The sequence below is a fragment of the Leguminivora glycinivorella genome, chromosome 20 (assembly GCF_023078275.1).
Source record: "Leguminivora glycinivorella isolate SPB_JAAS2020 chromosome 20, LegGlyc_1.1, whole genome shotgun sequence".
NCBI classification, from domain to species: Eukaryota; Metazoa; Arthropoda; class Insecta; order Lepidoptera; family Tortricidae; genus Leguminivora; species Leguminivora glycinivorella.
The window spans coordinates 239,897-263,051 of NC_062990.1; the positions used below are offsets into that span (position 1 = coordinate 239,897).

The window sequence follows — 23,155 nt, forward strand, 5'->3', positions numbered from 1 at the left end:
AATGTAACTCAGCTTTCAGACAAAAAAAAACTAAATCTAAATCGGCTCATTCGTTCGGGAGCTACGATGCCACAGACAGACACACACACAGACAGAAAGACAGACAGACAGACAGACAGACGGACGGACGGACGGACGGACGGACGGACGGACGGACGGACGGACGGACGGACGGACGGACGGACGGACGGACGGACGGACGGACGGACGGACGGACGGACGGACGGACAGACAGACAGACAGACAGACAGACACGTCGGTAAGAATAACTCCTGATGTGTATCATGGAGCGACATCGTCTCTTAGACTAAGCTCCTTAAATAAAGATTAAAAAAAAAAAAAAACTTATAACACCCCGTCGTTTTGCGTCTGGGGTTAAAAAGAGAGAGCGAGCGGCGACGAACGACGGCGACTCGCTCGCGTTACCATCGCGTTTCTTTTATTCACTCGGGAGCATGTTTTGGGCATTTTTGCCAAAAAAGATTCAAAACCTTTTTATTCCAAAATAGGTAAATTTAATGTTTTTAACACGCTTTTATTAGGTCGTCGTGTATGTAACTATGTATGTAATGGAATCTGCGGAGGCTAATTTAACCATCTTCCAGGAGTCGTAGCGTAATGAAAATTGGCAGCTATATGTAGTTCCGATGACAATACAATAATATGGTACTGTTGAGCTGATCTGATAATGGAGTCGGAAGATATGAACTGGAACTACATGATGGAACCTCGTATCATAGCCGTTTTTGGGTTTCTTAGAAAAGTCTTGTAATGAACTTTGACTACAATTAGGTTTCAAGGTCTGATGATGAAGCCGAAAGATATGAACTGGAACTACATGATGGAACATCGTATCATAGCTGTTTTTGGGTTTCTTAGAAAAGTCTTGTAATGAACTTTGACTACGATTAGGTTTCAAGGTCTGATGATGGAGCCGGAAGATATGAACTGGAACTACATCATGGAACATCGTATCATAGCTGTTTTTGGGCTTCTTAGGAAAGTCTTGTAATGAACTTTGACTACAATTAGGTTTCAAGGTCTGATGATGGAGCCGGAAGATATGAGCTGGAACTACATGATGGAACATCGTATCATAGCTGTTTTTGGGCTTCTTAGAAAAGTCTTGTAATGAACTTTGACTACGATTAGGTTTCAAGGTCTGATGATGGAGCCGGAAGATATGAACTGGAACTACATGATAGAACATCGCATCATAGCTGTTTTTGGGATTCTTAGAAAAGTCTTGTAATGAACTTTGACTACGATTAGAATTCAAGGTCTGATGATGGAGCCGGAAGATATGAACTGAAATGACTGGAACTACATGATGGAACATCGTATCATAGCTGTTTTTGGGCTTCTTAGAAAAGTCTTGTAATGAACTATGACTACGATTAGGTTTCAAGGCCTGATGATGGTGCCGGAAGATAAGAACAGAAAAAAGGGGGGGGGGCTGGAGGGGGAAGCATGAAAGAAAGATCAACGTAGTATTTAAAATAAGTTGGGTTAGCGTTTTCTTGTGACCTTTAAGAGCAAACAAAGGGGGCTCGGGGGCGACGCCCCCGCATGAAAGAAAGATCAACGTAGTATTTAAGATAAGTTGGGTTAGCGTTTTCTTGTGACATTTAAGAGCAAACAAAGGGGGCTCGGGGGCGAAGCCCCCGCATGAAAGAAAGATCAACGTTGTATTTAAAATAAGTTGGTTTAGGGTTTTCTTGTGATCCTTAAGAGTAAAGAAAAGGGGGGCTCGGGGGGCGAAGCCCCCCGCATGAAAGAAAGATCAACGTAGTATTTAAGATAAGTTGGGTTAGCGTTTTCTTGTGACCTTTAAGAGTAAACAAAGGGGGCTCGGGGGGCGAAGCCCCCGCATAAAAGAAAGATTAACGTAATATTTAAAATAAGTTGGGTTAGCGTTTTCTTGTGACCTTTCAGAGCAAACAAAGGGGGCTCGGGGGGCGAAGCCCCCGCATAAAAGAAAGATCAACGTTGTATTTAAAATAAGTTGGGTTAAGGTTTTCTTGTGATCCTTAAGAGTAAAGAAAAGGCCCCCGCATGAAAGAAAGATCAACGTAGTATTTAGAATAAAGAAAGATCAACGTAGTATTTATAATAAGTTGGGTTAGCGTTTTCTTGTGACCTTTAAGAGCAAACAAAGGGGGGCTCGGGGGGCGAAGCCCCCCGCATGAAAGAAAGATCAACGTAGTATTTAGAATAAGTTGGGTTAGCGTTTTCTTGTGACCTTTAAGAGCAAACAAAGGGGGGGCTCGGGGGGCGAAGCCCCCCGCGCGAAAGAAAGATCAACGTAGTATTTATGATAAGTTGGGTTAGCGTTTTCTTGTGACCTTTAAGAGCAAACAAAGGGGGGCTCGGGGGGCGAAGCCCCCCGCATGAAAGAAAGATCAACGTTGTATTTAGAATAAGTTGGGTTAGCGTTTTCTTGTGACCTTTAAGAGCAAACAAAGGGGGCTCGGGGGCGAAGCCCCCGCATGAAAGAAAGATCAACGTAGTATTTAAGATAAGTTGGGTTAGCGTTTTCTTGTGACATTTAAGAGCAAACAAAGGGGGCTCGGGGGCGAAGCCCCCGCATGAAAGAAAGATCAACGTTGTATTTAAAATAAGTTGGTTTAGGGTTTTCTTGTGATCCTTAAGAGCAAACAAAGGGGGGCTCGGGGGCGAAGCCCCCGCATGAAAGAAAGATCAACGTAGTATTTAAGATAAGTTGGGTTAGCGTTTTCTTGTGACATATAAGAGCAAACAAAGGGGGCTCGGGGGCGAAGCCCCCGCATGAAAGAAAGATCAACGTTGTATTTAAAATAAGTTGGTTTAGGGTTTTCTTGTGTTCCTTAAGAGTAAAGAAAAGGGGGCTCGGAGGGCGAAGCCCCCGCATGAAAGAAAGATCAACGTAGTATTTAAGATAAGTTGGGTTAGCGTTTTCTTGTGACCTTTAACAGTAAACAAAGGGGGGCTCGGGGGGCGAAGCCCCCCGCATAAAAGAAAGATTAACGTAGTATTTAAAATAAGTTGGGTTAGCGTTTTCTTGTGACCTTTAAGAGCAAACAAAAGGGGGCTCGGGGGGCGAAGCCCCCCGCATGAAAGAAAGATCAACGTAGTATTTAAGATAAGTTGGGTTAGCGTTTTCTTGTGACCTTTAAGAGTAAACAAAGGGGGGCTCGGGGGCGAAGCCCCCCGCATAAAAGAAAGATCAACGTTGTTTTTAAAATAAGTTGGGTTAGCGTTTTCTTGTGACCTTTAAGAGCAAACAAAGGGGGGCTCGGGGGGCGAAGCCCCCCGCATGAAAGAAAGATCAACGTTGTATTTTAAATAAGTTGGGTTAGCGTTTTCTTGTGACCTTTAAGAGCAAACAAAGGGGGGCTCGGAGGGCGAAGCCCCCGCATGAAAGAAAGATCAACGTAGTATTTAAAATAAGTTGGGTTAGGGTTTTCTTGTGATCCTTAAGAGTAACGAAAAGGGGGCTCGGGGGGCGAAGCCCCCAGCATAAAAGAAAGATTAACGTAGTATTTAAAATAAGTTGGGTTAGCGTTTTCTTGTGACCTTTAAGAGCAAACAAAGGGGGGCTCGGGGGGCGAGGCCCCCCGCATAAAAGAAAATCAACGTTGTTTTTAAAATAAGTTGGGTTAGCGTTTTCTTGTGACCTTTAAGAGTAAACAAAGGGGGCTCGGGGGCGAAGCCCCCGCATAAAAGAAAGATCAACGTTGTATTTAAAATAAGTTGGGTTAGGGTTTTCTTGTGATCCTTAAGAGTAACGAAAAGGGGGCTCGGGGGCGAAGCCCCAGCATAAAAGAAAGATTAACGTAGTATTTAAAATAAGTTGGGTTAGCGTTTTCTTGTGACCTTTAAGAGCAAACAAAGGGGGGCTCGGGGGGCGAGGCCCCCCGCATAAAAGAAAATCAACGTTGTTTTTAAAATAAGTTGGGTTAGCGTTTTCTTGTGACCTTTAAGAGTAAACAAAGGGGGGCTCGGGGGGCGAAGCCCCCCGCAAAAAAGAAAGATCAACGTTGTTTTTAAAATAAGTTGGGTTAGCGTTTTCTTGTGACCTTTAAGAGCAAACAAAGGGGGGCTCGGGGGCGAAGCCCCCGCATGAAAGATAGATCAACGTAGTATTTAAGATAAGTTGGGTTAGCGTTTTCTTGTGACCTTTAAGAGTAAACAAAGGGGGGCTCGGGGGCGAAGCCCCCCGCATAAAAGAAAGATCAACGTTGTTTTTAAAATAAGTTGGGTTAGCGTTTTCTTGTGACCTTTAAGAGCAAACAAAGGGGGGCTCGGGGCGAAGCCCCCCGCATGAAAGAAAGATCAACGTTGTATTTTAAATAAGTTGGGTTAGCGTTTTCTTGTGACCTTTAAGAGCAAACAAAGGGGGGCTCGGGGGGCGAAGCCCCCCGCATGAAAGAAAGATCAACGTAGTATTTAAAATAAGTTGGGTTAGGGTTTTCTTGTGATCCTTAAGAGTAACGAAAAGGGGGGCTCGGGGGGCGAAGCCCCCAGCATAAAAGAAAGATTAACGTAGTATTTAAAATAAGTTGGGTTAGCGTTTTCTTGTGACCTTTAAGAGCAAACAAAGGGGGGCTCGGGGGGCGAGGCCCCCCGCATAAAAGAAAATCAACGTTGTTTTTAAAATAAGTTGGGTTAGCGTTTTCTTGTGACCTTTAAGAGTAAACAAAGGGGGGCTCGGGGGGCGAAGCCCCCCGCATAAAAGAAAGATCAACGTTGTTTTTAAAATAAGTTGGGTTAGCGTTTTCTTGTGACCTTTAAGAGCAAACAAAGGGGGCTCGGGGGCGAAGCCCCCGCATGAAAGTATGATCAACGTTGTATTTTAAATAAGTTGGGTTAGCGTTTTCTTGTGACCTTTAAGAGCAAACAAAGGGGGGCTCGGGGGCGAAGCCCCCCGCATGAAAGAAAGATCAACGTAGTATTTAAAATAAGTTGGGTTAGGGTTTTCTTGTGATCCTTAAGAGTAACGAAAAGGGGGCTCGGGGGCGAAGCCCCAGCATAAAAGAAAGATTAACGTAGTATTTAAAATAAGTTGGGTTAGCGTTTTCTTGTGACCTTTAAGAGCAAACAAAGGGGGCTCGGGGGGCGAGGCCCCCCGCATAAAAGAAAATCAACGTTGTTTTTAAAATAAGTTGGGTTAGCGTTTTCTTGTGACCTTTAAGAGCAAACAAAGGGGGCTCGGGGGCGAAGCCCCCGCATGAAAGAAATATCAACGTTGTATTTTAAATAAGTTGGTTTAGGGTTTTCTTGTGACCCTTAAGAGTAACGAAAAGGGGGCTCGGGGGCGAAGCCCCCGCATAAAAGAAAGATCAACGTAGTATTTAAAATAAGTTGGGTTAGGGTTTTCTTGTGACCTTTAAGAGCAAACAAAGGGGGCTCGGGAGGCGAAGCCCCCGCATGAAAGAAAGATCAACGTAGTATTTAAGATAAGTTGGGTTAGTGTTTTCTTGTGACCTTTAAGAGCAAACAAAGGGGGGCTCGGGGGGCGAAGCCCCCCGCATCAAAGAAAGATAAACGTTGTATTTAAAATAAGTTGGGTTAGGGTTTTCTTGTTACCCTTAAGAGTAACGAAAAGGGGGGCTCGGGGGGCGAAGCCCCCTGCATAAAAGAAAAATTAACGTAGTATTTAAAATAAGTTTGGTTAGCGTTTTCTTGTGACCTTTCAGAGCAAACAAAGGAGGGTTCGGGGGGCAAAGCCCCCCGCATAAAAGAAAGATCAACGTTGTATTTAAAATAAGTTGGGTAATGGTTTTCCTGTGACCCTTAAGTGCAAATAAAGGGGGGCTCGGCAAAAAAGAAATACTTAAATTTTGTTTGAATTAGTTGAAATGTGACAATATTTTCTAATCGAGTCAAACAAAATCCCACTAGCTGAGAGCTTCAAAACAATGTATGGCGAAAGTATGTCTCTCTAATGTCTTCAAAAAGTCCGCGATGGCACATGTCTATATTGTCTATCTTTTACGGATAACTTACTAGGTATAAACATTTTTATGATAATACCGTAATAAGAAGGTAGCCGCTAGTTATTATTAAGTAGCAATTAGCAATAAGTACACGTTAAGCCACAAATGGCATGTAAAATCCGCCTACTTGAAATAATTTTATGTATAAATGTTAAAAGGTATTTATTTCATTATTAATGACTAAAAAGTATAAAATAAATTAATAGTTTAAAAAACACTATAAAACACGCTTTTATAAATGCACGTAAAAGCCAAAAATAAATTATGGATCGTTCAAGTTGTCTCTATTTGTGAGCTGAAGTTTAAAAACTATGTGCTTTTAATTATAATATTTGATTGTAAAAGCGTGGGGCGCTGGAACAGTAAAGACTTTCTTGTAAACAAATACTAATTCGAACTTCCTGGCGAATGAAGTTGCATAAGAACATAACGTTTACATATGCCGCCTAAGGGTTACCAAAGAGAACCAAAGATATCTCGTCCACGAACAAGAACTCTGCATCCTGTCACTGTAGACACTTTCCCCTTTTGTACTTTGATTACCGGAAAAAAGCGGCGTTCTAAGTGTCGGTGACTGTCGACTCTCCTCGCTACTAGTGCATATTTTGTCTGAGTTCGACAAACTGGTACCTAATTTGAACACTGACTTTTAATTGATTTTACTGTTTAATGTAGAACCTACTAGTCATGCTGCAACTCCAGTTAGCGCGTCAATCTGTGTAACCTCCTTCCCGTAACATAGCATAATTTGATTTATCAGCAAGTTATACTTATATATTCTGTGGTTATACAAAAAGTCTTTCCTGTTCCAGCGCCCCACGCTTTTACAATCAAATATTATAATTAAAAGCACATAGTTTTTAAACTTCAGCTCACAAATAGAGACAACTTGAACGATCCATAATTTATTTTTGGCTTTTACGTGCATTTATAAAAGCGTGTTTTATAGTGTTTTTTAAACTATTAATTTATTCCTACTCAGAATCACGAGCCCTTTCGATCCTAGTAGGTAAAAAAAGTTTCCCAAATTTAATTTTTCCTCTTCATTACCATTTTCCAAACACTTTGTACAGCGGTTACAAAGTAGAAAGTGTGCAAAACAATAGACAATTTCGGGACAATTTTTGTGTCTCTTGTTTTTTGTCCAGGATCGAAAGGGCTTGTGATTCTGAGTAGGAAAAACATAAAATTTACCTACCTTAAAAAATAGTGATTGTTCTCGTGAAAATTCCCTTTTGTTCGTTTCTATTGCTGATAGCTCATCGCTTACTCGCGTTTGGTAGAATCAGTGCCTAAATGTAAAGCTGCGGATTTAACGTAGTCGTCGCAGGTTTAAAATATCCGAATGTAATGAATATTGAGTCGCTTGAAGGGCTCTTAATGAGGTTTATCGCTAATGTAACTAAATAACTACTCTAATCTAATTTTATATAATGCAACCTCTTTACTGAGTGTTTCTACAAGAACAAGTGTTTTGGATCTAGTATAACCACAAAAATAAAATTTTGGAAAATCCCCCGACCGCGATATAGTGGACCGATTTTCATGAAACATGGCTAAGAACACTCCCGACTAACTCAGCTTTCAGATAACAAAAACTAAATCAAAGTCAGTTTACCCGTTCGGGAGCTACGATGCCACAGACAGACCAACACACAGACAGACAGACAAACAGACAGACAGACAGACAGACAGACAGACAGACAGACAGACAGACAGACAGACAGACAGACAGACAGACAGACAGACAGACACGTCAAACTTATAACACCCCTTCGTTTTTGCGTCGGGGGTTAAAAAATGCCTTCACACAGTCATATTGGGGACACCTTACACAGATCAACTTAGCCCCAAACTAAGCAAAGCTTGTACTATGGGTGCTAAGCGACGATATACATCATACAAAACATCCATGACAGGAACAAATATCTGTGCTCATCACACAAATAAATGCCCTTACCGGGATTCGAACCCAGGACCGCGGCTCAGGAGGCAGGGTCACTACCGACTGAGCCAGACCGGTCGTCAAATAATATTCTGGCTTAGCGGGCTCTGATCCCGCCTTTGAAGTCCTGGATTTGAATCCCCGATAAGGGCATTTATTTATGAGATCGGCAGATAGATATTTGTACTGCCAGCAACACATACAAAACTCATTAATTCATTGTCATTGTCATTAATTTGTTCATTGTCTTACAAAACGGCATCCCTTGGTAGTGAATGTCTTGCAAAAAAAAAGGATATCCAGTATCCCAATAGTACCTAGAAATCGAATCCAGAAAAGGCCAGACTTTCCCCGGACTGGTGAAGCAATCAGGAAGGAGGTATTCAATAGGACACCTTTAAATTGAGTCCGGGCAAGGGTTGCGGCCGCAAAGCTGCCGTAGCGGAGTATTCCTGGCGCCTGGCGAGTCAAGGTGAGTCATAGGAAATTGTGGAACAAGGTTGCAAAACGACTAACGGCTCAGCCACGACATTGGTATAAGCCCGACAGCGGTGAGCGGCGCCCATACATTGGAGCGAGACAGAGCGATAGGGCTTTTCATTCGCACGTATGGCTGCCGCTCACTGCTGCCGCGCTTAGACCAATGTCGTGTCTAGGCCGTAAGTAATAGTTTCTGGCATAAAAAAATAAGGGGTGAAAATTAGGGTGGAGCGAAAAAACACTTTTCTGGAATTAGCAAACCTAATAGTTATCAATCAATGCCCCTTAGTCTATGAAGCCTCTGTGCAAATTTTCAGCTTTTTAAATCAACATCTTCTGCCTCCGCATTAGGTTTGAAATTTTGAAAATCTCATACAAACCTGAAAATTCAACTTTTAGATAAAAAATGTTTTTCGGCAGTATTATGTTCAGTATGCATTATTGATACATATTATTACAAGAAACTACCAAAAATTGCGAAAATAGCGTTAAAAATCGCAAATTTTCAGTATTTTAGCGGCTATTTTGGCGAATGTACTGAAACTAGACAAACTTTGGCGATTCTTGACGCTATTTTCGCAACTTTTTGTAGTTTCTCATAATGATATGTATCAATAACATATACTAAACATAATACTGTCGAAATTTTTTTTTTATCTGAAAGTTGAATTTTTAGGTTTGTATGAGATTTTCAAAATTTCAACCCTAATGCGGAGGCAGAAGATGTTGATTTAAAAAGCTGAAAATTTGCACAAAGGCTTCATAGACTAAGGGGCATTGATTGATAACTATTAGGTTTGCTAATTCCAGAAAAGTGTTTTTTCGCTCCACCCTAGTGAAAATACTGAACCAAGCGGAGGTTATTCCCAAATATTTACTCCTTATATTCATGCCAATCTCACGTTATTTCGGAGTGGAACTAAATGTGTTTTATTTAATTCCATTGTTCTCTATCTTTTACTAGTACCTCAGTACTCACTCATTTCTTTCTCATATACTCTTTTACACAATTCATTCTTAGATTTTTGAATCTACACTTCGCTCCCCGTCTATCCTTCATTCATCCCACATTCTTGAATTTTTAGAAAGAAACATATATTAGACACAATTTATGTAAGACCTATCATGTTAACACTTTTTAAATGCGAATAAAGAATTATGAATTATTATGAATTATTAATAAGTTCTGCCATCGCTGGCCAAATACTTATTGCAGTCTATCCACGATATTGAGCGACCAGTGGCGGCAAAGACTATCGTGGTAGTCCTTGCCGCCACTGGTCGCTCTGGCAGCTAGACACAGCTATGAGACCTTACCTAAACTAGCTCAATGTTGTGGCTGAGCCGTACTTTGATGTGCTGATAAAAAACCCATGGTCATTGTCAATCAATCGCTATCCCACCAACAGCTTCATAAACCATCTGTCAACGCTGCGCTCTCCACACTAAGGTTTTTGTAAGAGTACGTAACATGACAGTTTGGCGCCCAACGTGGGGCGTGTTTCCGCGCAGTGAGCCTTCGCGCTACAAGTAAAGATTCCTTTTCTTTATTTATCTGTACCTCGTGCCATATTATCTACATTATTTTGAGCCTTATAATATGAGAACCTACCCCTGCATTTCCTATTTTTTTATTTAACCTATTTCTAAAATTTGACCCCGGTCTGCAGTTACGTGCTCTTACAAAACCTTTGTAAGAGCACGTAACGTGATAACCTAATCATTTAACCAATGGACCAGTATGATGGAGCGTCGCGTAGAGAAGCTATGTTGAGTTAAGCTATAGGAATAACATCGCTGGAAGGAACTCAATCATCCTCTGAATAAAGAGGACGTTTTAAAATAAATTGGGTCCGGTAAGCCGCTACAGGAGACCGATACTTATGGCTTTCATGTCACACGTTGTGTAAAGTTGTAAAGATATTTTAAAACAGCACCTCTAACCCACACATTTGAGAGGTATGTGCTCAGCAGTGGGACTTATACACGCAATAACCTAATCACAAAATGAAAATTTAAAAAAAAACCCCGTCATAGTGGACCGATTTTCATGAAACATGGCTAAGAACACTCCCAACTCTGCTTTCAAAAAAACTAAATCTAAATCGGTTCATCCGTTCGGGAGCTACGATGCCACAGACAGACACACACACAGACAGACAGACAGGGACGTCGTCGGGGGTTAAAAATGGGCAGCCATACTTTTCATAGTGACTTTTGAGGACATAATGAACAACTTTTATTATGGAACCAATGGTGCAAATGCAAAAAAAATTTGCTGTTCCATACATTTTTATGGAAATGCGATTTTTATCTCGCGATTTTACTATTGGTCCCATAGTAAAAGTTGCTCATTATGAACTCAAAAGTCGATATGCAAAGTATGGCCGGACCTCTTTATTTCACCCTGTTTCATCATGTATCATGTATAATAGTGCCTTAGCAAGTTATCTATTCGCGAATTAGCAAAGACTTATTTTGGATTTTGATTATCTTGGATTTCTGTAAAGTAACGCCTGGTTTCATGAATTATTCTCAAAAGTCAAATGTTAATGGTAGGGTCTCAGAAATTACGCACCAAGTGACCTTTAGATCGAGTACATTTTACCGACAGGCTAGCACATTTACCTTCCTTAAATTATCTTACCTACGCACAAATTAATGAGGGAGGTACAGTTAGGACCAAAAGTTGACGATCAACGCTCTTCAGCAACGAGTGACTTTTTTTAAATCTGTTACTTCTGATTCCAGTTCCCGCGAATGATCCGGGAGGCTGAATTCAATTAATCAGTTCTTTTTTTCCCGTATGCACACTATTATGTAATAATAGTAGGTACATTACGATACAAGTGCGGAGAAGACGAATTTCCTCTTCGCACGACGGTTTTCCAGTACATGTGGCTACTTGACGATTTGACATACATAGATGCGATAAAATACATATTTCTACGATATACAAACTGTACATATTTCTATGTTTAGGAAAGTAAAAAAAACTCTAAACAATCTAAGTATAAATTTAAGCAATTAAGTGAAACTCAAAATTAAAGTTAAAGTTAGACGAGCCAATAAAACGATACCCATTCCAATTTTTAATGGGGGATGATTGTTACTCACGTCCGCAGGAATTGCCACCAACACCCTGCACGTGTCCCCCGGGTGGCGCTAAACGAGTAACAAACCTTGGCTGCTGTACCCGTTGTTGTAAAATAACCTCACAGCACGATATTTTGAGTCGCTTTTACAAATGCTCTCTGGATGCTAATTGATACGATACGGAAATATGAATCTACACGATAGCCTCCCCTCTGAAATAAGTATTGGGCCATCCTTACGAATCTGCCAGCTAAACGTCGAGGGAATTAGCTTGGCCAAGTGCGAATACCTGCACAAAATGCTGACGAAACACAATGTGGATGTCTTATTGCTACAAGAGACGCACACAAAAGACATGCAAGATCTCGAGTCCAGAGGAAAGATCCTAGGATACAACATTATTTCTGCACACAATCACGCAAAATATGGGATTGTAACCTATGCTAGGGAGAGCCTAACGGACATCTCCATCCTGCCAACTAAAGTAAACCCTAGCAATTTCTACTTAATAGCAATCAAAGTCCAGGACACCTCGATTGTAAACATCTATAAGCCCCCTGCCCAAGAGTGGGGAGACGGACTGCCGGTGTTCCCGCACCCCTGCATCTTCGCGGGCGATTTCAATAGCCACCACATTGCATGGCGCTACGATTCCAATGACCTAAATGGGATCCACCTGCAACAATGGGCAGAACAAAATAGTTTTCACCTGGTTTTCGACGCAAAGGAGAAGGGGTCCTTCAGATCTGCTCGATGGAAAAGAGACTATAACCCAGATCTCACATTCGTATCATGCGAATCATCAGGTGTTCCTTTTCCCATAACACGAAATATTCTTTGCAATTTCCCCAATAGCCAACACCGTCCAGTTCTGATGAAGACAGGAAACCAAATCCCCTTAATGAAATCAATGCCTCTCCCTAGGTGGAATTTGCAGAAGGCGGACTGGGTTGCCTTTGCAAACGACATGGACTCCGCTATAAGATGGATTCCTCCAATTGCCGAAAATTATTCGAGGTTTGTCGGGCTGACGACTGCAACGGCAAAGAAGTATATTCCGCGGGGTTACAGAAAAACCTATGTCCCTGGTTGGAGTGAAGAAAGCGAACAGCTTTACCGACAATACAAATCGACCGGAGACCAGGAAATAGGACGGAACCTACTGGAGTCACTGGACACGGAGCGGAAAAACAAGTGGTTGACCACTGTGGAAAAGATGGACTTCAAAACGTCAAGCAGGAAGGCATGGAACGTTCTTAACAAATTAACGGGCAAATCGGGCTCAAGAAATGTATGCGTGTCTCAAAAACTAACTGATTCCATAGCCAACCGAGTCGTCGAAACGTCACGTGTAAAAGGTGATCGGCCCCATACTAAAACCGTTAAGAAACTTAGCCAAAACTGCAAGAAAGAGCTCTCGGCTGACGAATTCATCTCAAGACCTTTCACAGAAGAGGAAACAACCTACGCCATCAAACAACTTAAGCTAGGCAAAGCAGCGGGAGAGGATGGCATCTACAATGAATTCATAAAGAACTTGGGGCCAAACTGTAGAAAATGGCTTACAAATTTCTATGCGGACATACTGGCTAGAAATAAGCTGCCCCCACTTTCAATTTCGCCAAAATAGTTGCCATCCTCAAACCAAACAAGCCAGCAGATGACCCGAAAAGCTATAGACCTATAGCCCTGCTTAGCTCACTGTATAAATTATTAGAAAAGCTACTTGCTAACAGAATTACACCCTTTATTGAAAAAGTTGTCCCAATAGAGCAGGCCGGATTCAGAGAGGGTCGTAACTGTACAGATCAGGTACTGTCCCTTACGACACATATTGAGACAGGATTTCAAAAACAGCTTAAAACAGTAGCTGTCTTCGTGGATTTATCTGCAGCCTACGACACAGTATGGCGACATGGTCTGTACTACAAATTAATGAAAGCAGTCCCCTGCCGCAATATTACTAGCCTCATAAACAATATGCTATGTAATAGGGAATTTGTCGTCCATCTGGGGGATTATCAGAGTCGTCCCAGGAAGCTAAACAACGGCCTACCACAAGGCTCCACACTGGCGCCACTACTTTTCAATCTTTACACACACGATCTCCCAGAGACAACGTCCAGGAAATTTGTTTATGCTGACGACATTGCATTAACTCACCAGCACTCCACCTTTAAAACGGCGGAAACTCAACTCACCACAGATCTGCAATTACTTAACTCGTACTTTAAAAAGTGGAGACTAGTGCCAAACGCCAGCAAAACAGAGATTTCCACATTCCATCTAAATAATAGACAGGCCTCATACACCCCCACAGTGAGCTTTGATGGCAAAACCCTTTCGCACAATCCACAGCCAAAATACCTCGGCGTGACCTTAGACCGTTCTCTCACATACTCCTCCCACCTCTCTAAGTTGAGCAAGAAGTTAGGAACCCGCAATAACATCCTGCACAAGCTGACTGGAACTACGTGGGGAGCCAGCGCTGACGTTCTTCGTACGACAGGACTCAGTCTAGTGTATTCCGCTGGCGAATACTGTGCTCCGGTATGGCTCAACAGCGCACATGTGGAGAAGATCGATGTTCAGCTGCGAAAAACCATGCGATGTATAACCGGCACTATACAGTCAACACCGATACAATGGCTGCCAGCTCTGAGCCATATTGCTCCACCTAATCTCAGGAGACAACAAGCCCTGCTAAAAGAAGCACGCAAAATTGCCTCAAATCCAAAACTGCCCGTCTCCTCCGAATTCTTCTCTCCACCTAAGCTACGCTTGAAATCCCGACAACCGCCGTATAAGACGGCACAGGAACTGAAAGAGGGTAGCTTTAACATTAACGAAAAATGGAAAGAGGATTGGACTGCTAACTTGCCGAAGGCATTTCTTGCGAACTACGATCCCACTAACAAACCGCAGGGTTTCTCAGCTCCAAGACGGGAATGGTGCCAACTAAACAGACTTCGCACTGAAAGCGGCCGATCAGGAGAATTTATGTTTAAGTGTGGGTGGCGAGACTCACCGAAGTGCGACTGCGGAGCACCCGTGCAGTCCATTTACCACATTATCCATGAATGCCCGAAAAGAAAATACCCAGGAGATCCTCTGGACTTACATAAACTAAGTAAATACGCAGCCGACTGGGTGAAGAACTTAGATATTAACCTGTAAAGCGACGAATAAATTCTGATTGATGCCATACGACTAAATAAATAAAAAAGCTAATATTAAATAAACGAAACATATTAAACAGAAGAAGAATAAGATTTGCCTATTGTATAAAATGATTAGGCATATAAATAATCTATAAATTATTTTATTGCCACGTTGGATGGCAATGCTAACGCGTTGAGCAAAATACTGGCCAGCTCTCAGGTCACCCATTTTATCTTTGAAAACCTTAGATGCCATAGAAGACAGTCAAATGAGATTTGCGTAATTCCAGTAGCATAAAAAAAAACCATGTAGACCCGTAGACCCACTGTAGACCTCAGCAAACCGGTTCCCAATTACAATCAGATCGCTCCAGCCTTCATTACTGGCCCGCGGCCCGAGGGTCAGGCCAATATTACTGACACAGAGGCTTGCAAGCAGTAACACCTCTTTATAAACTCTGTCCGGTTTTTTTTTAACCTTTTACCGCATGTGACGTATGCAATATTTGTTCAAATTTGAACTGTAACAGCTGTCAGTAGAGTAGAATTTATAACGGCCAAATATGGAACAATATGCGGTAAAGGGATAAAAGTTATAAATTGCTACAATGCAATTTAAAAGTGAAAAAAAAACGGTTAACTGAATAATCAAGATTTCATCTTTCCACTTCTCTGCGATACATTTGTGAAACGGCTACGAGAAGTTTCCAAGTTACAGGGGTAGGGCACATAAAAGTAAATATTCAAAATCTATAGCAGAGAGAAAAGTGCTTCCCCGGTTGAACTCTACAAGTTTACACAATATTTAACTGCGGCTAAACTTTACAGGAAACCGAAGCCAAACACTATAATGGTGGAAGCACTATGAGATAGGTACAATACGCAAAGAGGCTCACAACACAGGAATTACTCAAAAAACATTTCTTTTCTTTATTTTAATTTAAATGAATACGTAAATGTTTCTGCATTTTAACAATGGGTAAAATGTGGTTACACTACAACTGATCGAGTTACATTACTGCTTTAGATTGTCTGTACAGCCAAACGGATTCTAATTATTAGATCCTTATTGCACTTGAAGAAGAGACCCTTTTATGTGGAAAGACAAATTAACGCGAGCACCCGATTATGCCCAGAGGGTCTAATAGTGAGGGATTTGAGGTAGTTTGTGCAGATTGGGTGCACTTTGTTAGTTTAATTCTAAATCCAATGGTTTTATCAAATAAAATGACAGTTGTATGTATAGTCAGCGGCAATGATAACGCAGAAGGCCGCATAGAAACCTCATCTGAAACTCTGAATGACTGTATATCATGTCAAAAGTGAAGGTTCCTCACACAAAACACTATCTATCGCAACTTTTTGACGTATACTAGGTACTATACACCGTGTTTCACTTAACACTAAAAACCTGAAAACAGTTTGTTAAGAATCGAGAGTAGAATCGATTGAGCTATATCTTGATGGGGGTAATATTTTTATTTAAATTTGTATTATTAGTTATTTTTTACGTGCTTATGCCTATTCTATTGTACTTGTAAGACAACATTGTGTATATCGCATTGCTAGAGGTTGTTTACCTTTTTCAGTATTTAGGGGTATTAATACTGGCTGGTTACTTGGACGATTATTTTTTCCGCTACGAGTTTGACGTTGTTTGTCAGTTTAATCTTAATGTTTATCATAAGCATACACCGGTTTCGCGGGGGCAAATCTGTACTGACGTTTAATAGTGCGAGGACACATTAAACTAATTTTATTATTTGATATCGATAAAAATGTCGTACAACCGTTGTTTAATTTCAAGAATTTGAATGAAGAAGAAAACTACATACACAAAAATAAACTTTTTGAGGAATTAACTTTCTTTAATATTTAATATAATTTTCATAATATACAATCAAAATTTTTTCCACATTTTACACATTTTCGTGACATATGAATTTTACATTTCTTGCAAAAGTAAGTCGTACCTTTATCATCTATATCTGAATGGTCAGGTTTCCAGGAAGATGAATGATCTTTTTTCTTGCGTGGCATTTTTAGCCGCCTTAAGAAACAAAAAGGTAGATTTAATTGATCGGAATGCAAAATAATATTGTTGTAGGTACTAGATGAATTATTTAACGATTCAATGGTTGTCAAAAGTGACTGACACAGTCAATGTCAGATATCGGTTGTTTATAGTTGCGATAAGTATAAATGAAAGAGGTTTGCACATAGTTAAACGTATTCAAACTTAGCCATTAGTTTAGTTATGATAATGATGGTTAAAAATTAATTTTTATGGATGTCGATAAACTAAGTCGATATTTAATGAATCACTAGCACTGGTACATGTTTGCCCCCGCGAAACCGGTGTTTGATCATAAGTCATAACAAATTGAACTCGTACCTAATTACAACCTTGTCATTTTGAATATTGGGTTTAAATTTGCTTACTGCGATTACCTGTCCAATTTGAAGTTTACTGTGTTCTGAGCTATAAAGTGTTTTACAGTGACATCTTAGCTGTCTATTGGTAAGCCTTATGTCGTTGCAGTAACGTACACAAATAAATAGTTTTAGGGTTTATGGTGGAAGTTAGCAATTATTTTATTGAGTGTAGAGCTAAAAGTCAAGTAGAGCTGTACAGAAAATTAAAGATTCAATTAAAAAAAAAGTAACCATCAGATTAAAAGATGAATACTCTAGATGAGTTTAAAAAAATAAAAATCAGTTGGGGTGTCTGAGGTTTTGAGTGTTACCGGAAACACGGTGTATAGTATTAGGCTGGTTTAAGTGTCACGCGGACCCACCGCGCGGAGCGATCCGCACTGGACTTAACTTCATGCCCCGCCGTTCCGCGACCCGAAACGCCACCGAAATGCCGCAGAAAAGTAGTCTGCGCAATACGCAAGAGCGATAGATATAGATAGCTACGAAAGGGGTTACCCTCATCTGGTAGAATAATTTTAGTCCGAAACACACTTCGCATAACATGTTTCGCAGAAACACTTTCAGTCGAATGGTAATTTTTCATAAAACTTAGTTGGCATTATTACTACCACGCATAAGACACATTTGGCAGAATATTGTTTTACAGAACATTACTTTGGTCAACTTTGATTTAGCATAATATTACATTAGCAGAATTATTACACGCTATCATAAAAGAAAAACTGCCCTAGAGTCACCGTTAGGTACGACGACGAGCGAAGCGAGGAGGAGTGTTAGGTATCTTGCATCCCCAACACATCCAACTCGCTATCAAATAGCAAATTGCAACTTTATGCCGCCTAAATATTATGCACAAAATTATCTGCAAAAGTATTGTTCGACTAGAAGACTATTATGCTCATCAACATTATGACAACAGACGATTCGGTATTACAAAAATCTGCGAAATTATGCCAAATTATTATATATTCTGCGTAAGGTGTTTCTGCCAAACGTGACTTCTGCCAAGAACTATTACGAATCAAATATATGCGTAAAAAGTTTCTGCCAGAAAATAGTGAACCCTACGAAAGAGATATTATCGTGAGCGTTTGTGCATTCGGCTACGCACATTTTAGAGTGGCGCGGACGACAACATCAATTTCATACAAATTGGTCGCGCGGATCGCTCCGCGAGTCCGCGCGGACGTTCCGCGTGACACTAGAAACAGCCCTAGTCCATTAGACTGTAGCTGTTACGTAGTAGTTTCATATTCGGAAAAAAAAACGACCTTTTCCCCTTTGTCCGAAACTATGTAACAAGCCTTTCCCAATCACATCCGCGAATAAAAAGTGCACGGGGCAGTTTTAACGAACCACCCGGTAAAGGAGTTACCAAATAGTGAGCCTCTACCGAGAGCATCCTTTCATCTGTAGCATGAAGCATCATTTATGACGACCGGGCAGGCCTAGCGCTGCTGCCGTGGTCCCAGGTTCGAACCCCGGCAAAGGTATTTATTTGTGTAATGAGCACTGATATTTGTTCCTAAGCCATGGATGATATTTATGTATTTGTATTGGGTTAAATTGTGGCGTAGGCGAGAGGCTGGCAACCTGTCACTGCAATGTCACAGTTTCGTTTTCTTTCAACCCCTTATTTGCCAAGAGTGGCACTGAAACCTGAGTAGTTTCATGTGCTCTGCCTACCCCTTCATGGGACACAGACGTGATTGTATGTATGTATGTATTTGTATATTATATATATCGTCTGAGTTCCTGCAACACGAGCCATTTTGAACTTACCGTGGGACAGTCAATCTGTCTAGGAATGTCCTATAATATCGACCGTATCAATCTAGAGGCAGTGACTTGAAGTCTCGCCCAAGGCAGACATTTTACACTTTTAAATTAAGCTTAATGACTTTAATATTAATTTTTTTCTACTCCCGAAATCATTCACATTCCGATTTGTCATTTACAGGGTCGTGCATCTTAGATCATTAAAACCCTACATAAAAGTTTATTCCCCAAAGCCAGCGCCCACCGGCTTCCCGCGCACGCGCGCAGTAACGAAAAAATTTAAAACACATTGTTTGGCTCTGTAACCATGGCAACGCATAGTTATAACGATACTGTGCGCGTGCGCGGTAAGCTAGCGGGGGATGGCTTTGAGTAGCTGCGCTGGCAGTGAAAACTACAGGAAACAGTGTGAATTTCACGAAAGTTATTCTAGAAAACTATTAAAAACTAAGTGAATGGTAGTAGTAAAAAGTATTGTATGCAACGGTGTTTAACTGAGTAAAAAAATACTCGTGGCGTCTTTATTACCCACGCCACTCGTCTTTTTTGATCTTTTTGAAATGCCTGTTGCATAAAATACTATTGTATAATTGACCATCAGCCGTATAAAATGGAACCGTTTCTACCGATCATTACTCAGGGTAGTCGCTCTGGTGGAGGAGTTACCTCAATACCGCTTTTATCGAACAAAGGGTACTTTTAACTAAATACCGTGTTTGATTAGAAGCTTAGGGCCGTTTTTAAGGTAGGGTGAGATCATGCAACTTTCGTAAAACTAGTGTCTAACTACCATCTAGGTTACAGTGTTTTTATTCTACCCGCCAGTACGTAAATGTATACATACACACACAACACGCCGAATTTTGGGATTAGTTGCCAAAGCGGACCTCAGGCTCACATGAGCCGGGACGAATGCTGAGATAATGCAAGGAGGATGATGAAATTATCCAACTTCAGAAAGCTCCCAAAGATGGATCAAAGTTGACACAAGAAAAGCAAAGAAAATATCAATCAAGTTTCGTTCTCTTAATTTTAAGTACATACATTACGCCTGTGTTTCTTATAGAGGTGACAGTAAACTTGCGATACGAAGTTTTATTCCCAATCCATACTAGTTAATATTGTAAATGGGAAAGTGTGTGTGTCTGTTTGTTTGTCCGTCGTTCACGGCAAAACGGAACGACAAAAGGACGTAATTTTTAAGTGGAGATAGTTGACGGGATGGAGAATGACATCTACTTTTTATCTCTTTCTAACGCGAGCGAAGCCGCGGGAAAACGCTAGTAGTTATATACATACATATACGTACTATCAAGAACAAAGATAATATTTTTATTTTTTGACTAAGCAAACACTGTTTTTATAAATCCGACTGCTCTGTCACAGACATTTAGTCACACACAATGCCCTCCTCGGCCAAAAGTCCAGACAGGAACGTGCAAACAACTCCACAAAAGAGTACAAAAAGTTCGCTAAACTTACTCGTGTCCGCAACACCCCCTCACACACCCCCTGCTCCTGCCACAGACATACAATTCAATACAAATAGTCTTTATTGCTCACCAATATAACAAGATGACATTAAAAAAAATAAGCACATAACTTTAATTAACTGTGGTAGACAACAGGCGGTCTTATCGCTAAAGAGCGATCTCTTTCAGACAACCTTTGGGTAGTGGAGACAAGACACAAAAAACAACTGATTTGAGTAGATGATGCAGTGAGTGATAGAAAACGTCAAATAATCTTAATACTAATATAATAAACATACATAAATAGGAAATAAAATAAATCTATATATACCAATATGATTTATATGATATACCGGGTGCCCGGTAATTAATGGACAACCTTTTAACCACCAAGAGGGCACCTTATACTGGTCCAGAAAATCGACATTAAGGTTTAGTAAAAGTCGCCTGGTTTTCGAGATTTTCACAATTTTTAAAATACGCAAAACTTACTAGTGTCCGCAACACCCCCGCCCCCCCTTCCACAGATACATCTAAGACAGACTAAGCAAGACCCACATGCGTTACAAAGACCACGTCTTTATTTTACTAAATCGGGTTTTTCATTTTAGTTCATAATTATTATTACCTACCATTCATATGGTTATGAGTAATATTTTTCTAGAAACAACCTTTTATGTATTTTTATAATCACTTTATTTTTACACTGAAAACGAAACCAATTAAAAAAAAGTTTATTGTATAAATGAATAAATTTAAAAAATCATGACCCTGTGTCCTGAGCCAGCACACCCTTGTGTTAATACTGTAGACAAGACCCACGTTCTTTGTAAGAATAAGCATGATCTTTAATTGTTTTTTATTGCAAGTATACATTAGGATACCACTCCATATTATATGTCTGTGCACTCCCCCCCCCCCTCTACCCCCGGTAGCGATGATTTATATCTTGACAAAAACTCGCGAAGACAGCAAACAGCGCGATATTGAACTAAAGTGTGAGCGTGTCGGGGAATTCCATTTATGAGCTTTTACTTCATATCTGATGGCGATGTATGTAGTTTTTATCGTAGTTACTTTATTTGACGTTTTTTTTGTAATCAACTGTTTTTTTTAACCCCCGACGCAAAAACGACGGGGTGTTTGACGTGTCTGTCTGTCTGTTTGCCTGTCAGTCTGTGTGTGTGTCTATCTGTGGCATCGTAGCTCCCGAACGGATGAACCGATTAAGATTTAGTTTTTTTTGTTTGAAAGCTGAGTTAGTCGAGTTCATGAAAATCGGTCCACTATGTCGGGGTTTTTTTTTCTAAATTTTAATGACACATAATTTTGAAGTTAGATTGAATTTTGGTTTTTTGGGATATCAGAAAAAAGGTTTTTTATCGGCTCAATTGGTGAGAGCGATGGCTCCGGCAAAGCCATAGGTCGGAGGTTGGACTCCTACCGGAGGTGTGAACTATTTTTCCCCTCACTAGCTCAGAAACACGTGTTTTGTCCTTTAATACCAGCGGGTAAAAACGCATTTTATCCACTAGTGGGTAAAGTAATTTGACCTTGAATAGAGTCAAATTAACTGCTTTAAAATTGATAAAAGTAGGTGAATCTAGTAATCTGTAATAAAGATGATTTACCTGTGGAACTACTGGAAGCAGTGATAAACGCAGTTTTTGCGTTGTAGTTTCCTCGCTATAATGAGGGGTAAAGTTTTGTTTTACACTCGGGTGCAAATGTATTTTACTTCTCGTGTGTTATAAAACTCGCAAGTTCAGGATTCTATTCTCGAACCACTCGCTTCGCTCGTGGTTCAACTATAGGATATAGAAACCTTTCACTTGCTCGTTTTTCAATTCCACACTCGGCGTTAAAATACAACTTTGCCCCCTTGTATAACAAATAACTATTATTTTCTTTAATTTAAAAATATGTCCCAATTTAAGGCAGCCCCCTACTATCAAATGTTTTTAAGCTGATTAGAAATAGGTGCCACAATAATTAATTTTAGAAACAATAATGCGAAGAATTTCAAAGATATTATATTTCTCACATCTTATTAAATTGTGTTATCGCTCGACACCATTTTCTTCTCTTTCGTTTCTCGTAGCAATTAGAATCATAATATTCTCATCGAATACAGAGCTATCGTCTTGGTCGTTACTTTACCTAAGTTTATAGGCCAGTGGCCTGTTTCACCACAGTGACAATTATCGGTTGACAGTGACACTTCGCCGTTTATTGCCTGTTCAACAAGGCAATCTCTTCTTCTTTGTCCTACCCATGTTCCCAGTTTTATCTGGGTCAGGTCTCCCTGTACACTAAACTTGCGCCAGAGAACTCGTCTCTGGGTTGCTTAGATTGTCCCGGTCCATCTCTTTCTTGATGTTGTTCAACAAGGCAATATTGACGCTTTTTTTATTATTATTATAAATGGGCTTACTCTTGGCCACAGACTAGCCAAAGGCAAAGACGTGGCCTACGATAGAGTGAGCTCGCCCAGAAGATGCCTGTTCACTCTTGATTTGAAGGTTGACGGGTTATTAGCAATAATGTTACTTATCAACCCAAAAATAGGCCCATAATTGTCAGTGTCAAGTGTCAATGTCACTGTAGTAAAATAGGCCACAGTGGTCAGAAAATTCAGGTGATCATCGCAATCCGCGCAAGAGGGTGTAGGTACTTCGTAGAGTGATACGGCTATAAATAAAGAACCTTCGAGAAGGTCAGCTGCTATTTAATCGGTGGATTCAGGAATGGCAGCCACGGATAAACATGAAAAAGATAAATTCACTCATTTATTCTTTAAAACTA

At 40.5% G+C, this 23,155-nt stretch overlaps 1 protein-coding gene across 1 annotated transcript; it reads left to right on the top strand.

The window, feature by feature from the left end:
* The first annotated feature begins 11,686 nt into the window (after positions 1-11,686).
* LOC125236889 lies at positions 11,687-13,129 on the top strand. Its single transcript, XM_048143807.1, has one exon. It carries the CDS (start codon positions 11,687-11,689, stop codon positions 13,127-13,129), a length of 1,443 nt encoding a protein of 480 aa, XP_047999764.1.
* Positions 13,130-23,155: the final 10,026 nt, after the last annotated feature.